The sequence below is a fragment of the Portunus trituberculatus genome, chromosome 50, assembly GCF_017591435.1.
Source record: "Portunus trituberculatus isolate SZX2019 chromosome 50, ASM1759143v1, whole genome shotgun sequence".
Lineage (NCBI taxonomy): Eukaryota > Metazoa > Arthropoda > Malacostraca > Decapoda > Portunidae > Portunus > Portunus trituberculatus.
Window position 1 is genome coordinate 4,742,750 of NC_059304.1, and position 18,046 is coordinate 4,760,795.

Sequence of the window (18,046 nt, forward strand, 5' to 3'; positions counted from 1 at the left end):
ACTACTACTACTACTACTACTACTACTACTACTACTACTACTACTACTACTACTACCATCATAATGATTAATACTAATAACTAATGTCAATACTAAAGATATCACTATGACACACTACTATTACTACTACTGCTACTACTACTACTACTACTACTACTACTACTACTACTACTACTACTACTACTACTACTACTACTACTACTACTACTACTACTACTACTACTACCACCACCTCTGCTACTACTGCTACTACTACTACTACTACTACTACTACTACTACTACTACTACTACTACTACTACTACCATCATAATGATTAATACTAATATTACACTGTACCACTGATTATACTATCATAACTTTTCCAATTTAATATGATTACTTCCTATGAAGTGTAACAGTTTTGTTGTTCTACCATTTATTTCCACTATTTACTATACTGTCCCTAAAATAACCAATGTCAATACTAAAGATATCACCATGACACACACTATTACTACTACCTCTGCTACTACTACTACTACTACTACTACTACCACTACTACCACTACTACCACCACCACCACTACACCACTACCACCACCACCACCACCACCACTGCTGCTGCTGCTGCTGCTGCCACTGCTACTGCTGCACCACTACTACTACACTACCACCACCACCACCACCACTACCACCACCACCACCACCACCACCACCACCACCACCACCACCACCACTACTACTACTACTACTACTACTACTACTACTACTACTACTACTACTACTACTACCACACCACCACCACCACCACCACCACCACCACCACCACCACCACCACCACCACCACCACCACCACCACCACCACTACTACTACTACTACTACTACTACTACTACCATCACAATGATAAATACTAGTACTATACTGTATTTCTTCTCTATATTTGCATACCTGGAGAGACCTATTTGGTTTTAATTTGCTTTTGTTTAGTTATTCATTAGTGTACTTAATTACTGATTTATGTCACATTGTTTGCAACATATGGAAAATTTATTTTATTCTTTGTATGATGATAATGAAGTGTTCTCTTTAAACTTAGAATTTAGTGTTATAGAAAAAATTTCAGGTCAACGAGATCCTAATTCTTTATCCTAATATTTCAATTACCTTAACATTATACATATCAACATTAGATCACTTCACAAACACTTTGATGTACTAAAATCTTTCCTTAATTGTTTACCAAAACCACCTGATATAATTGCTGTTACTGAGACATGGCTACAAGAACACACTAAACATCTTTATTTTTTGGATGGTTATGATTCATATCACTTAATAAGAACTGAAAGAGAACATGGAGGGATATCTATTTTTGCTAACAATATGTTACAAACAGAATTGTTAAACCCATTTTGCTTCATTAATGTAAACATTGAAATGTGTACTCTTAAACTTACATTAGGAGATTCAAATTATATAATTACTGTTCTTTACAGACCTAAGAGCAAACATGTAGGTGTCAATGAATTTACATCTGATATGAATGATATGCTGAATAATGACATCTTCAGACGTAACAAATCATTAATTATAGGAGACTTTAACATAAATTTATTGGAGCATTCTACCCACATTCCTACAAACTTTTTCCTTAATACCATGCAAACACTAAATTATTTCCCCCACATATCCAGACCTACACGATTTCCGGATACTCCTGCTCTAGGTCAGCCCTCGCTACTAGATCAAATCTGGTCAAATTTCACACCTCACTCATTCTCAGGGATCCTTCACTGCTGTATATCTGACCACCTTCCCATTTTCATTAATATCAATCAGCAATCTAAACCCAACAAAAAAACAAGAGATAAAATTTAGAAATTTTAATGCCAATAATCATACTCTTTTTACCAATGAGCTACGTAAAATAAACTGGGAAGAACTGCTAACTATGGAAAATACTAACAACAACTTTAATCTATTTTATAAAAAACTATACGAATGTTATAATCAGAGTTTCCCAATTAAATCTAAATTTGTTACTGATAAAAGACTTAATAATGCCTGGCTTACAAGTGGAATACTAAAGTCCATTAAACATAAATGTAATTTATTTAAAATGTATAAGCTTGGAACAGTATACTAGCTGAGATCCAACATGTTTGTAAAGCTAAACTAGCCTACAAATGAATTATGTATATGAAATTATTAGTTAGTATATATATCTTAACATGTGTATATATTGTATTTATATGTATTTATATGCTCATATATTGTATTTATATGTAAAATTGAATGTCTGTATGTCTGTATACATGATCAAATTGTACATCTCCTATGAATAGTCATCCATTCTTTTATTGTCTTAAGTAATAAACGAATCTTAATTATCTTTTGTGTAATATATGAATCTAATACTAGGATATTATATATAGTTATAATAATGTCATCATTACAGTAATAGATATTGTTGCCCCAGCCAGATTGTTTAATATTTTTAAGGATATTTTTTTCATGCCTAAAAAGCTATGCTTTATATAGGCCAGCTTTAGCTATATATGTACCTACAGTATATATTTTTACATGAAAGCAAATACATATTTGTATGTTTATATAGCTAATTGCTATAAATCTCTCTCTCTCTCTCTCTCTCTCTCTCTCTCTCTCTCTCTCTCTCTCTCTCTCTCTCTCTCTCTCTCTCTCTCTCTCTCTCTCTCTCTCTCTCTCTCTCTCTCTCTCTCTCTCTCTCTCTCTCTCTCTCTCTCTCTCTAAGAAGGTGTATGTATATGTGCATATGTATGTTTACCTAGTTGTATTTACCTAGTAGTATCGTACAGGGTTCGAGCGGGCCTCGTAGCGTCCTGTCTCCATGTCTCCATTTATCCAATTTCTTCTTTAAAGTTATGCACTTTATGTGGTGTAACACCTTCACCACTCAATGCATTCCATTTCTCCACCGTTCTATGAGGAAAATTATTTTCCAATATCCTTCACACACTGCGTCATCCTGATCTTCTTTACATGTCCTCTTCTCCTTCCATCTTCTGTCACCAGCACCAGGTCTTCCTTGTCTATTTTGTTCAATGCCATTGACTATCTTGTACATTGTTATTAGGTCCCCTCATTCTCTTCTATCTTGTAAGGTTGGCAGTCACATTTCCTTCAGCCATTCTTTGTATATTAGGTCCTTTAGTTCTGGCACCATCTTTTTAGAAATCTTCTGTATCTGTTCTAATCTTCTCATATCCTTTTCAGAACTCGTGGAGACCACACCACAGCTGCATATTCCAGCCATGGGCGTATCATGCTTGTGATGATTTTTTTCATCATAACTCTTAGCAGCTTTGCATCATCAGCAAATAGATTAATATAACTGTTTACCCCATTGTGAATGTCGTTTAAATAAATCTGTAACATAATGGGGGCTAACACTGACCCTTGTGGCACTGCTGGTTACTTAACCCCAAGATGAGTAAGTATCTCTGATCACAGTTCTCATTTCCCTGTCCTTCAAATAATCCCTTATCCATTCTGATAAGGTTCCTTGCAATCCTCCTTGTTCTCTAGTTTCTAAAGTAATCTTTCATGAGGGATTTTATCAAAAGCCTTTTTCATGTCCAGGTATACTGTGTCCACCATCCGTCTCTGCTTTCCAGTCCTTCTATAACGCTTGAGTAGAAGCTTAATAAGTTTGATGCACATGACCGTCCTGTCCTGAACCCAAATTGTCTGTTCTATATGACTTTTTCTTCTTCCAGATTTTTAACCCATTTTTCTTTGACAATAATTTGACACAACTTCCCCAAAATGCTTGTAAGTGACGCTGGTCTGTAGTTTAGTGGTTCAGTTGCCTTTCTTCCTTTAGATATTGGTATTACCTTGGCTATCTTCCATTCGAGTGGAACTTTCACTTCATTTAGTGAACTTGTAATTATTTCCTAAATTGGTGTGTGTGTGTGTATTTACCTAGTTGTATTTTACGGGAGGGGAGCCTATGGTGGTGTTGTCCCGTCTCTGTATCTCAGTGTCTAATTTTGTGTTCAAGTGGTGGTGGTGGTGGACTTTCCACACACCATCTCTCTGTCCAGTCTGTTCCATATATCTATCACTCTATGGGGGAAGCTGTAGTTGTCTTTTGTGAGTTTTAGTCTTTAGTTTATGACCTTAAATATTTAGGATATTGTAAGCTATTGGTTGTCTTTGAAGTATTTACCTTGTTGTATTGATATGATAATCCAAATATCTTACTTATGTGTTTTTAGGGGTTCAGATTTTCCTGTATAATCTTTAGTCTTCATTATTTTTTCCTCTCCCATCAAATAGTTCCATACCGGTCTTCTCTTACTCTTTCCTAGTTCAATTACATGACATTTGTTGACACTAAACTCCAATTTCCACTTGTTGCTCCACTCATAGATCTTGTTTATATCTTTCTGTAACAGCAAACAGTCCTCCCTGGTTTTGATAACTCTTAGCAGCTTTGCATCATCACCAAACATATTAATATAACTGATTACCCTAATGTGAATGTCGTTTACATAAATCTGAAACATAATGGGCCATGGCTAACACTGACCCTTGTGGCACCCCAAGATGAGTAAGTATCTCTGATCACAGTTCTCATTTCCTATCCTTCAAATAATCTCTTGTCCATTGGAGCAAGGTTCCTCACAGTCCTTCTATGTTCTCTAGTTTCCAAAGTAGTCTTCCATGCGGGACTTTATCAAAAGGCTTTTTTATGTCCAGGTATTCTGTGTCCACTATACGTCTCTGCTTTCCAGTCCTTCTGTAACTCTCGAGTAGAAGCTTAATAAGTTTGATACACATGACTTCCGTGTCCTGAACCCAAATTGTCTTTTCAATATGACTTGTTCTTCTTCCAGATGTTTAACCCATTTTTCTTTGATAATGATTTCACACAACTTCCCAAAACACTTCTAAGTGACACTGGTCTGTAGGTTAGTGGTTGTTGCCTTTCCTCTTTTAAATATCAGTATTACATTAGCTCTCTTCCATTCTAGTGGAACTTTCCTTCATTTAGTGAACTTGTAATTACTTCCCAAATGTGTGTGTGTGTGTGTGTGTGTGTGTGTGTGTGTGTGTGTGTGTTTATGTGTTTGTGTATTTACCTAGTTGTAGTTTTACAGGACCTGGGCTTTATGCTGGTGTGGCCCTGTCTCCATATCTACACTTATCCAATTTTTCTTTAAAACTATGCACACTCATTGCTGACACCACTTCTTCACCCAAACTGTTCCACGTCTCAACACATCTTTGCGGGAAACTCAATTTTTTAACATCTCTCAGGCATCTTCCCTTCCTCAGCTTTTTACTATGCAATCTTGTTGTTTGAATGTCATATTTTTCTCTCAGTCTAACCTAACCTTGTAATTTTATTTATTTATTGATTTATTTTTAACTAACCTAACCAAACATTTGCAGGTCCGCAGAAAACGACACGCCGATTTATTTGAAGTGAAGGACAGAGATTAAAACGGCCTTGAAAAACACCACACCTGTTTTGTCCACCGCCATCACCACCTTCTCCCAGATCAAGGACAAACTGTATTACAGACTCACACATAAGGAAGAGGTGCGTGTGAGTGTGTTTGGGTGTGTTTGGATGCGTTTGGGTGTGTTTTGGGTCTGTTTGGGTGTGTTTTGAGGTGTTTTGAGTGTGTTTGGAGTGTTTTGGGGTTCTTGGGTGCATTTGAGGTGTGTTTTGAGGTGTTTTGGATGTGTTTTGAGTTTGTTTTGATGTGTTTTGGCATGTTTGAGTGTGTTTGGGTGTGTTTGAGTGTGTTTGGGTGTGTTTTGAGTGTGTTTCATGTGTTTTTGATGCATTTGAATGTGTTTTTGGATATTATAAGTGTTTGGTTGCAATTTTGGGTGTGGTTCAGCGTGTGTTATGATGCTAATGTGTTTTAAGCTAACCTACCACCCAAGACTCTCTCTCTCTCTCTCTCTCTCTCTCTCTCTCTCTCTCTCTCTCTCTCTCTCTCTCTCTCTCTCTCTCTCTCTCTCTCTCTCTCTCTCTCTCTCTCTGTGAGCAGATTCTCTCTAGGCAGGCTGGGTGGTCTCTGCAGCCAGCCTGATAGTATCCACACCACTCCACTCTCCCTTATTCCCACCAAGGAGGCAGTGCACCACATCTCATGCAGGTAAGGTGTGTGTGTGTGTGTGTGTGTGTGTGTGTGTGTGTGTGCAATGAAACAGTTTATGAAACTTTGTAATGAAGAAAAGATGAAGTGATTGAATAGTAAGATGTACAGATTCTCAGTTTTTCTGTGAACTTTGTGTCTGTCAAAGATGAATGTGATCAATCTGTGTGTTATTGATTTCTTTGTGGAGGCATCTCTGTCACAGGAGGAAGGAGAGATGAGTGGCTGACTTGTATTTATTTGTTAGGAGTTGGTGAGTGCAGTTTGTGTGTGTTTGTGAGTGGTGGTGTTTATCAGTAAGGAGGGCTGAGTGGCTGAGTTGCACATCTTCCCTGTGTGTTAATGAGTGCAATGACGGTTTGTTTCCCCCACAGGACGTACTGCACCGGTGGCGAGGCGTCGAGGGAAGCACCTCTTTGTGTTCCTGCCCACCACTTTACTGAACACATGAAGGTGCTCCAGAGTTTCAAGAAGGGTGGCACACACACTTTGCTGCACTACAAGTAAGGCAAACAAGTTGTCAAGTAGTAGTTATTTTGACATTGTCGCCAGTGTTTCTCGCCCCCATCTGCTTACTCGGTACAATCTGTCTTTGTATGAAGTAATCTTTGCATGTTTGGGGGGAGTTCCACTCACACAGTATTGTTAGATTGGGTGGAATCAAAAGCTTTTCATGTAATCAACTCCTCTCCTCTGACTGACTGACTGTCTGCAGCCTCTTTCTCACTGCCAAAATATTGCATCTTTTTTTTATCTTATCACCATTTTCATGCTAACTGCTCTACTGATCTTGCTAAGTGCATACGTCACCTCCTCCTGCAGCCTTGCTGCACAAGGCTTTCTTCTTCCTCTCATCCCTGTTCTGTCCAACTCTCTAATACAAGAGTTAACCAGTACTCTCAACCATTCAGACCTTTCTCTGGTAAACTCTGGAATTCCCTACATGCTTCTGTATTTCCATCTTTGTACAACTTGATGTTTTTTAATAGGGAGATTTCAAGACATGCTAATTCTGTACCAATCTTTTAGTGAACTTGAAATTCAAGTGGGCTTCTTCTTTAACTTTTGTTGCCTTGGCTAGTTGCCCTCTTGCATGAAAAAAAAAAAAAAAAAAATAGTGTGGCTTTGCTTTGCTGGGTTTTTGATCTACCTTCCTGTATCAGAAATGTGATTACAAATGAGCAGTTTTCACAATTTCTGATTGATAAGATGACTTGAAGGTAATTGATCACTAAACATGATCTTTTGTTGACTCCTTTCTTTTGTTGCAGGCTTTTGGAGGTCCAGCGGCACACTGCACACTTCTTTCCTAAACGTGTGTGCAGAGTGCAAGACAGAGTGGCAAGGATGGAGGATGCATCAACATTCACAGCATCATTGGTTCATGCTTTTTCTTTTTGTGTGTGTGTGTGTGGAAAGAAGTGCACACAGTTTTAACCGAAGGATTATATGTGTGTGTGTGTGTGTATGGGCAGCTTTATGGGCAAGTGTGCCAGTCATTCCTTGAATTCAATGTTTTTCATTTAGGGAAAAATTGTTGTATATAATTAGGTTTATAGACATTTTTGAGTGGGAATGTTTAGACTGATTAAATAGTAAGTTTCTCTACTTTGTAGAGCTTTGCTGTTACTGTTCTGTGTAAGGTTTCAAGGGCCGTATTCTACAAACCATCATAGCTAGTGATGTGATTGTAGACAAAATGGTGCATTTTAGACACAAGTCCCTCAATGACAGGCTCTCACCTTGTGACTCGTCATAAGTGCCAAGACAGGGTTCAGTCTGTTGTAGCGCTGCCAACCACTGTCTTAAAACTCTTCTCAGCATGGTGAGAGCTTGTTTTTATGTACCATGGCATGATCCCCGACAGTTTTTGATATTGATTAATGATAAATATCTGTAATGATGGCTAAATAATGTCCTTTGATGGAGTGAGTAATTTATCATTATAGATAACTGCCAAGAGGGTGCGATCAGTTTTCCAAAAACTCAAACAAACCTTGCTCTGAGTGGCTTGCATGTGTCATGTGTCATGTGTCAGGCTGTTGGGCATAATCTTCTGTTTGTCATGTTTCTTTTGTTTGGATACACAGTCTTACTATGATGTCAAAATAATTAGAATTGTAGAAATTATGTCAAGGATCTATTTCTTTGTATACATATATAAAGTTGACAAGTGATGAGCCCAAAGACCAGCAGTGGAGTGACGGTCAGGCATTCAGTGAGACCTGAGGCTGACTGTGTAGAATACGGCCCCAGAATGATAGTCTGTGTTTTGTGTATTTATGGTGACAATGTAGTGTTGCAAGGGACAACATGCTGTTTGAGACCAAAGCCATTGTGTAAGAAATCATTGTACAGAGTTGATAGTTCCTCCTAGACTTTGCAATGAAATTGCTGTCAAAATACTATTATGTTATTGTATTCATTTTTTTAATGTTATATTAGACAAATGTATGGATGACCTGTTCATACAGAGACTGCTGCCGTGTATGTGCAGGCCTCATGGTCCATCTTGCAACTTTCCTAATTTTTTTCTCTAATACTTTGTAAGGTGAAAATATTCCCAGACTAAAAAATATAAAATTGTCCCAAGTTAGAAATTGCAGAAATTATTCTAAGTTGAAATATAAAAATTGTTGTATGTTGCAAGTTGTTAAAATTTTCCTAGCTGTTCAAATTCTAGTGTTGCTTTGTAAAAATATCCTAGCTGTTCAAATTCTAGTGTTGCTTTGTAAAAATTTTCTAAGTCGAAAGTTTTGGTAGAGTTTTCATCAGAATTGTGTAAAAATTTTCTAGTTGAAATTTGTAGTTTTCTAGCTGTACAAATTCTGGTGTTACACTGTAAAATTTTTCTAAGTTGAAAGTTTTGGTGGAGTTTTCAGAGTTGTGTAAAAATGTGTTGATTGAATAAAAGTGAAGGAAGGGAGACTCTTCAATGTATTTTTAACCCAAATATACATCTGCTCTTTCTCCGGAGACTCTTCGGAGTATTTATGACTTAGCACAGTTTTTGAGGCTGTTTTGCAGGGATTTTTGCTGCTTTTAGCAATTTTTCAGCATTTTGGGCAGTTTTGCAGGAATTGCCATTTTTTGCTGCTTTTTAGCAATTTTTCAGCATTTTGGGGCAGTTTTGCAGGGAATTTTCCCACTTTGCTGCTTTTCAGGAGCAGTTTTGTAAGGACTGGTTTTTCAGTTATATTCTTTTAACTGGTTTTTCAGTATTCTTTTAACTATTTCCTACTGCTTTTGAGCTTTTTTAGGCATTTCACTGAGAATTGGCCCAATTGAGTGAGTATCTCAGGGTTCTTTGATATGTTGAATGGTTAACTTGATAGAAAGGATTACTCACTTTGTGACAAGCTGTATGTAGTATTATATTGTGGGGCTTAACAAGGGGAGGCTTGAGTTTAGATTTTAACTGAGGTGAGTGAGGTAAGGTTAAGCTCCAGAGCAAGTCTGGTTATGTTTATTTCATAAACGGTTCCTATAAAAAAAAAAAAAAAATGGAATTAAAGCAATATCAATTTTCTTATTATGATTTATTATTAGTACTAACAGCAGTCATGTGGGTCCATCACAGAACATAAGGAATAACAACATTACACATGTGGGCATATTCACATTAGATGGAAGGAATAATAAATAACATTACAAGAGTGATTGGCAACATGTATTGGTTAGGTTAGATGAAGCAAGGCAGTCTGTCCTGTCCTCCTCCCTCCCTGGATGACGCAGCAACATGTATTGGTTAGGTTAGATGAAGCAAGGCTGTCCTGTCCTGTCCTCCCTCCCTGGATGACGCCGAGTGTTGCCAGGTCAGAGCTGGTGAGAGGCAGGGTCCAATCCCTCCATGAAAGGCGCAGACAGTTTGTGTCTTCCAGTGCAAGAAGAGCCAGTTTCCTGCCGCAGGTTGAGGGTGTTAGGACACGCTGGTTTGGTTCTCCTCCAGTAGTGGCAGGACCTGTAAAAATAATTTTACCTTTACACTTTAATCATGAACAACCTTGTCCTCAAATGTAGGACAGGTGTGGTGTGGTGTGACCGCCCTGTAAATGTTTAGTGGATTCCATTTTACTCACCGCAAGTTATCTCCAATCCTCTTTATTAAAGTATTCCTTAAAAAAAAGTAATTCCTTAAAAAAAAGTAATTCCTTAAAAAAAAGTAATTCCTTAAAAAAAAGGTAATTCCTTAAAAAAGGTAATTAAAAAAGTAATTCCTTAAAAAATATATATATTCCTCATTCTCTTCTGATAACGAACGTTCGAGTTTTGCTTGTAACACCGTTATATTACCTTTTAACACCAAGACAGAACCAGGATTAAAAAAGAGACCCTGGACAGAACAGTTCCTGATAGCCTGTACGCCTCATGGAGGCGGTGAAACGGCCCGGCCCATACCTGTGCCGAACCACACGCCTCCTCGGTCTGCGTCACCTTCTGAAGAGAGTGAAACACATGCGCCTCCACGAAGTTGGTAATGCGCAGTTGCGCAGTTGTAGGGACGCCTGTGCCAGATTTGTGGCGGGTCGTGCTCCACCTCCTGACTGACGCCCGAGACTTGCTTGCTCCATGTTTAGGGATGGCCGGCATGACCCGACCTTGTCCCTCGTCGTATACACCGCCCCTTGTTGTACACTCCTGCAACAAGAAAGTCACCAATCAATCAAGAAACATCTGCTGTCATTAATTCCTCTTTAATGACTAATCCAAGACCTCTGATATAGGGACAAATTGCACAGTATGATCAGAGTGACTTGCCTCAAATTCAATGCAACTGCGTATATTACTGATGGAACTAACTAGCGTATGGTGCTGCACCTAGCTAGTGCACCACAACACCCCGAAAATTATTACTCGACTGCTCTTACACTTACTGCACCAGTGACTAGTGGTACACTGCACCATATAGTGAGTAGTGGTGTACCTCACGTGCACCACAACACCCATGAAATAATTACTCTATTGTTCCTACACTTACTGCACCAGATAATGAAAACTATGGGTAATTGAACATCCACAGAATATTGTGGCACTGTCCCAAGAAACAGTCCCACGCGATCGCCTCGATTCCCGGCTCCCACTTCGCAGCAGCGCAGCTCCTCCACCCACCTGATTTGACGTCACAAGAGAAATATGGTTCATAATTTTGTTTTTGCGCATGGCTTCCTCGAGACATGGCATGTATTTCAAGGATTACGCAAGGGTAAAAAGGTTGAGAAACCATATTCTCTATGTATTTCCATTTTTCTTTCTCTCTCTCTCTCTCTCTCTCCATTTTTCATATTCGTTTTTTCTCTCTCTCTCTCTCTCTCTCTCTCTCTCTCTCTCTCTCTCTCTCTCTCTCTCTCATGAAGCCACTCTGACCAATAGCGTGGCTTCACATATGCGACGTCAAATCACCAGGGTAGAGGAGCTGCGAAGTGGAAGCAGGGAATCGAGGCGATCGCACGAGACTTTATCGGGGACACTGTCCATATAAATGGTTACTACACAGCCATTTCGAAGCTTTTACACAACAAAAGCCTTACTCATTCATAAACTATTAAAGAAACTGGGGTGCCGTGACGTTAAAGCACGATCACTTGTTTGATGCTTTACATATAAAATGGCACACTGGTTCACAACACATACGAAACTGGGGCCGAAACGTCACGTTACCCAACAACTCTCACACAACTCCTTATCCCACTACCCTAACAACCCTACACGTAGCTCATGCCAAAGTTCGTGACCGCTTAGCCTACATCTGCGCCACCGCTCAGTGAGGGGAAGCCGAGATACACTAAGGGAGACCCAAGAGCCACTAAAAGCACCCTTCAGCCTTGCTATCAATGCACACCAAAGCCACGAGTTATGAGCATGTGCTGCGTTCAACAAACAGGTTACAACTTCCCATTAATAGAACACTACGTGTTATTTTATTACGGAATGGCAACTTAATGCATATTAAGTGTTACCAAATAACCAAATTGATATTCAGAAATACACTTTAAACAAGAAATACTCTATAAACAAACCGTTCCACGAAGTGCCAGGCAACACTTCCTATCATCTGAAATACATCTCGTTCATGAGAAACGGGCAAAGGTCCTTCACTACACACGGACACACGCCAACACCACCACTGTACAGTGTACAACATACCTTCCCGACATACAACAGGAACACCACCAAACCAACACCTTACAACGAGGCAGAGGACAGACACACTTCTCGGCGCACACACGACTCACCTCCACGATGCCAACACAAGAAATCGTCCCGATGTCCCTCATTGCTTTCCGCTTCACCTCCTCCTCCTCCCTCCCTTGTTTGCAGTAAAGACACTTAATAACTAACTAGCCACTCTCGGTGAGCATCGTTCTATGTAAGCATTGTTACCTTAGTCTAAGCCGGTGGTTACCCACGCCACGTAGGTCCCAACCCTCCTCACTCACGTCACACTAATTTACATAAATTTATGTCTAGCCATTCATCTATCTGTCTGTCTAACTAATTATCTATCTACCTATCTACCACACACACACACACACACACACACACACACACACACACACACACACACACACATAATAATAACAATAATAGTAACAATGGTAATGATAATAATAGAAATATATATATATATATATATATATATATATATATATATATATATATATATATATATATATATATATATATATATATATATTATATATATATTATTATTATTATTATTGTTGTTATTATTATTATTATTATTATTATTATTATTATTATTATTATTATTATTATTGTTATTATTATTATTATCATTGTTATAATTGTTATCAATACCATCATTATTATCATCATTATTATTATCATAGTTATTATTATTGTTATCATTATCATTGTTAACAATATTATCATTACTATTATTGATATTATTATTATTATTATTATTATTATTATGAAGCACATAGGCTACATACAGGCATGACGCGTTAATAATATTGTCAATTCTCTTGTAAAGAAAGTTATTGACTGCAATATTGCATACAATGTCATTAATGTGAAGAAACTTGCTAGTGGTGACTTAGTAGTTCAAACCCTTAACGTAAATCAAGTCAAATCACTTTTGAAACTCCGGTTCATTCATGACATCGAGATCGAGGCTTCGATTCCAGTCTCCATGAATTCGTGTCGGGGAGTCGCTTCCCACCGCGATTTTGTGGATATGGAACAGACCGAGATTGTCGATTGCATGACTGATCAGGATGTCATTGAAGCTAGAAAGATCACTAAGATGGTTGATGGTACCAGAAGGAGCACAGCATCAGTCATTTTCACCTTCAGTGCTACTATATAAGTTGCCAAAGTCGTAGCGGGTGGGCCTTGAGATAGGAGGTACCACAAAAGTATCCCTTTAGCCCAGAAATTCCCGTGAAAAGCCCACAAGGTATAAAAAAAGAAAAGAGGGTTCATGTAGGGTACGAGTCGGACATTCCAGTATACGCGGGAATGAACAGGCTGACAGTCTAGCTCGGTCTGCTGCAGAGCTCGAGGGAGCGTGGAACCTCCATCGGGATCTGCAGTCATGTCTCTCAGTTGTTAAATCATCAGCGAAACTCCTGTGGCAGAGTCACTGGAACAACCTCCACTTCCACACCATCAAACCCATCCTGGGCGAGTGGGCCTCCTCCAGTCGCCCCACATGGCGAGAGGAGGTGGTCCTCGCACGCCTCAGGATGGGCTGCACCCTCCCCACCCACATGCTCCCCTACATAGTCAACACCTTCCCACCACAGTGTTCCACCTGTAATGTCACCCTCTCTGTCGAACACATCCTGCTTCACTGTGTGCGTTATCGTGAGGAGAGGCGGCCCTTGGCAGCGTATTGCCAGAGTCACGGCCTCTCGTGGTCGATAGACTGATGATTTACCTGACTGAGACCAATTTAATCAGAGTTATGATTTATGTGTATATATTATGCTATCTATTTTGCACTCTGTAAATATATGTGATATATAATATATATATATATATATATATATATATATATATATATATATATATATATATATATATATATATATATATATATATATATATATATATCAGTCTTGCGTGATGTAATGTGAATGTTTTCCTTCATGTGTATATGCAATACGTAGTGATGCTGTGTGATTGTGAGTTATCCTCCCTTCCCATGCCCTGACAAAAGGACAATAGTTTGAGATAGGTATAGGATCCCTGTATGAATGAAGCGTGTATGAAAGTAAGTGTGATGTACATAATGTTAATATTTGTATGAAAGTAAGTGTGATGTACATAATGTTAATATTTAAAAATAAGTAAAATAAGTAAACAAAATAAATAAATAAATTACAATAAAAAATCATCTTAAATTAAATTAACAAAAAAAAAAAATAGATCAAATAAGAATCACCCACGGCAGGGTGATGGCAAAAAAAAAAAAAAAAAAAAATCGGGCTGAGTGGAGTAGTAGTAGGCAGGTCGTGTTCTGGGGACCTAGCCTGGGTTAAAATCCTTTGGTTCTTTTCCTTTCAAAAAACACAGTAAAAAAAAAAAAAAAAATCACGTTAGTGTCATATATATTATTTTCCTCTGCTAAACCTCATTATAGTTTTGGTCTCGGTGGCCGGTGCTGCACTGCTACCAGAAAAATTGGCGGCAACAGTCAAAACTAAAATGACAAAAATCTCTCAGCCGGAGACAGGTGTCATCTTAGAGTAGACGGACTCTATTGTAGTGACAGTGATCCTACTGCCATCACACACACACACACACACACACACACACACACACACACACACACACACACACCACTGAGTGACACTGGCTTCTTTCAACTTACAAGTTGTAACTTTTCTGGCGACAGGCGTCAGCGTGGTACCACGGCCGCGGCCCGCGAGTGAAAGGATTACGAACAAAATAAAAAAAAATAACAGCTACTTGTACTTTTTCTTTGCTAAACAGAAGAAAGAAAAAAAATATTGTAGTTGCCGTATCGAGAAAATTGTGAGAAACGGCCGATAGGGCGTGTCACCATTATCACCGTCTACTTCTTTCACTAACCCCGCAGCCTCGCTCAACCTACGTAACCTCTGCCGCTGTCTTTCTTTCTCTCTTTGTTTCTACATACATTGGTGCATTTCCGAACTTATTTCCGGAATTATTACAACTTTTGTTCCACACCACCACTCAGTGGAGGAATTCTGATTTGTTGGCGTCCAGACACGTTCCCGCTCCGCTTCAAGCTCGCCCTATGGCCACCTTCAAAGCCAAGCTAAGGCAGTTATTTACAATATAAATAAGTATTTCTTTAGAGAGAGAGAGAGAGAGAGAGAGAGAGAGAGAGAGAGAGAGAGAGAGAGAGAGAGAGAGAGAGAGAGAGACTTAATCCCTTCAGTATCATGATAAATTTTCGTATTCATTCTGTTTACTATTTGGTGCTTTTATACAGCTTCATAAACTCACGTGGGGATTGAAATAGTGGAGACTGGACAGTAATCTTCTGACCTCCATAGACTCTTCCTAATACAAATAAGATCATCTAATCATACCCAAAACTCATAGTGAGAGGAAAAGATGTTTCTGAATACCGGCGAAAACCACACGACAAACTAACAAACTTCAAACCTTCATGGAAACGTCTCTCAGGCTGGTCTCGCCACGTCCTGAGGGGCTGAGAATGGCACTGCAGTTGATGAGAAGGTCCAGTGCCTTGCCATGGGTCTGCTGTATGTGTTGAGCGGCTGCCTGCACTGCCCCCTCACTCGTCACATCAAGCTGCACTACGTCAATGAGGCTTGGGTGTTCCGACTGCAGGGAAGGACAGAGAATAAAGGTACAGTTCTAATGCTTTTAAATAAGTTAGGTTTAAAATGTGTTAGATTAGGGTAGGTTGGAGTGAAGACTAGAGGTACAGTTGTAATGTTTTTAAATAGATTAGGTAAGATTTAAAATGTATTAGATTAGGTTAGCTTAGAGTGAAGACTAAAGGTACAGTTCTAATGTTTTTTTAAATAGGCATTAATAGGAATGATAAATGATTAGATAGAAGGAAGTTGTGGTGTTGGGTAGCTGTCGGGACAGTACAGCCACGAAGGTGAAGGTTCTTCATAGAAACACGTACTAACTGGAGTATGTGGATTCAAGCAGAGGAACACAGAGAAAGCCTTGGAAGGACCCCGTACGCCTGCCTGCCTTGGAGACGCCAGCAAGACTGAGGCTTACGTAGGGTTGCCAGGCGTATGATAATCAGAGGTACAGGGAATACATATGATATAATATATTACATTACATACCCACACCTCCCTCCCCCCTCACGAACATCATATTCCCTGTTCCTGCTGCAGCCCATGACCACACCGACCTTATCCCAGCGGAGAGACACAGGGTCCTGGATGCGGACTGTGGCTCCAATGCACAGCTTGGGGAGGGGCCTGGCGTGCTGGTCATAGTGAGCCTGCACCTGTGCAGCTCGGGCGGCAGCGCGGCGGTCGCATTCCTCCATCTTGGTATGCCAGTCCGCGGAGAAGGACTCTGGGTGGGCAGGGACGCAGGACCCTATATAGAGAAACCAAAGTAAAAGTAGTTTTCAGCTTTTTTTTTTCCACGAAAATACAGAAATGCAGACAAAATGCATGAATACAGACTATTTGTTTAAGGAACTGAAATATGTCAAAATTTGGTTATTTTAATGTTTTCCAGCATTTTATGCACCAAAACTCAGAAAGGCAAACAAACCACTATATTTGTTAAAACGTCGCATTTATGTGATTTTAAGGTTTTATGAAAAAAAAATCATGCGTTTTGCATGCATTTCTGTGTTTTGGTGCAAAAATAGCTGAAAACTACTAAAATAACACGTTTTTCTTACTTTTATTTTGGTTTATTTATGTGTGTGTGTGTGTGTGTGTGTGTGTGTGTGTGTGACTTAGGCGAAGTCACACAGACTCTTAAAGAAGATTATAAGACTATCATGAGATATAAGGAGAATATTGTCAGAAAAATAATCAATCCGCAATTAGCTATCACTTTAAATGAGAGAGAGAGAGAGAGAGAGAGAGAGAGAGAGAGAGAGAGAGTTGTAGGTCTTAGAGGTGCGAGGACTCTGTCACTGGGAGTGTGCGTGGCGGACCATATACCACACACCATACACCACAATTTGGTGTCTTTCACTCTCTCACCACACGCACCATTGTCACCATACACCACAATTTGCTCTCTTTCACTCTGTCACCACACACACCGCTGTCACCATACACCACAATTTGCTCTCTTTCTCTGTCTCCACACACACCACTGTCATCACACACACACCACACTGCTCTCTTTCCTCTTTCACCACACACACCATACACCACAATTTGCTCTCTTTCACTCTATCACACACCACTGTCACCACACACACAACTGCTCTCTTCCACTCATCACCACACACACCAGTCACACACACCATACACCACACTGCTCTCTTTCCTCTTTCACCACACACACCATACACCACAATTTGCTCTCTTTCACTCTATCACCACACACACCACTGTCACCACACCATACACCAACTGCTCTCTTCCACTCTATCACCACACACACCAGTCACCACACACCATACACCACACTGCTCTCTACCACTCTATCACCACACACACTACACACATTTTGTTTTTTTTTTTTTTTTTTTTTAGTTATTATTTGTTTGTGTTCCTTTTTATTTGTTTTGAATGTTGTGATTTGTAATGTCGATATTTTGTCACTCATCTCTCACTGTTTAGCATGTTTGTTTTTAATGATTGTTATTTTTTTTTTTTTTTTATTTGTGTATTTTTTAATTAGATTTATATATTGTGTGTTGTGAATGCTGAGTTTTGGTAATGTCGACATTTTAAAGCTCCTCCCACGGCTGCTT

At 39.2% G+C, this 18,046-nt stretch overlaps 1 protein-coding gene and 1 long non-coding RNA gene across 7 annotated transcripts; one reads left to right on the forward strand and one right to left on the reverse strand.

The window, feature by feature from the left end:
* Positions 1 to 3,720: 3,720 nt before the first annotated feature.
* Positions 3,721 to 9,072, forward strand: LOC123499843. Of its 2 annotated transcripts, none has more exons than XR_006673123.1 (3): positions 3,721 to 3,941; positions 6,150 to 6,647; positions 7,416 to 9,072. It is a non-coding gene; the product is annotated as an uncharacterized LOC123499843 (long non-coding RNA). The 2 variants fall into 2 exon arrangements; XR_006673124.1 differs by lacking the exon at positions 3,721 to 3,941 and adding an exon at positions 6,051 to 6,144 and having other exon boundaries at positions 6,519 to 6,647.
* Positions 9,073 to 9,668: 596 nt separating this feature from the next.
* LOC123499838 lies at positions 9,669 to 16,676 on the reverse strand. Of its 5 annotated transcripts, none has more exons than XM_045248380.1 (4): positions 16,508 to 16,676; positions 15,772 to 15,954; positions 10,543 to 10,782; positions 9,669 to 10,105 (listed from the first exon to the last, which is right to left on the reverse strand). In XM_045248380.1, the coding sequence occupies exons 1-4, from the start codon at positions 16,646 to 16,648 to the stop codon at positions 10,064 to 10,066; spliced, it is 606 nt and encodes a 201-aa protein (XP_045104315.1). In that variant the 5' UTR covers positions 16,649 to 16,676; the 3' UTR covers positions 9,669 to 10,063. The 5 variants fall into 5 exon arrangements, 4 of the variants coding, with proteins under 4 accessions (XP_045104315.1, XP_045104314.1, XP_045104316.1 ...); XM_045248379.1 differs by having other exon boundaries at positions 10,070 to 10,105; positions 10,438 to 10,782; XM_045248381.1 differs by having other exon boundaries at positions 10,092 to 10,190.
* Positions 16,677 to 18,046: the final 1,370 nt, after the last annotated feature.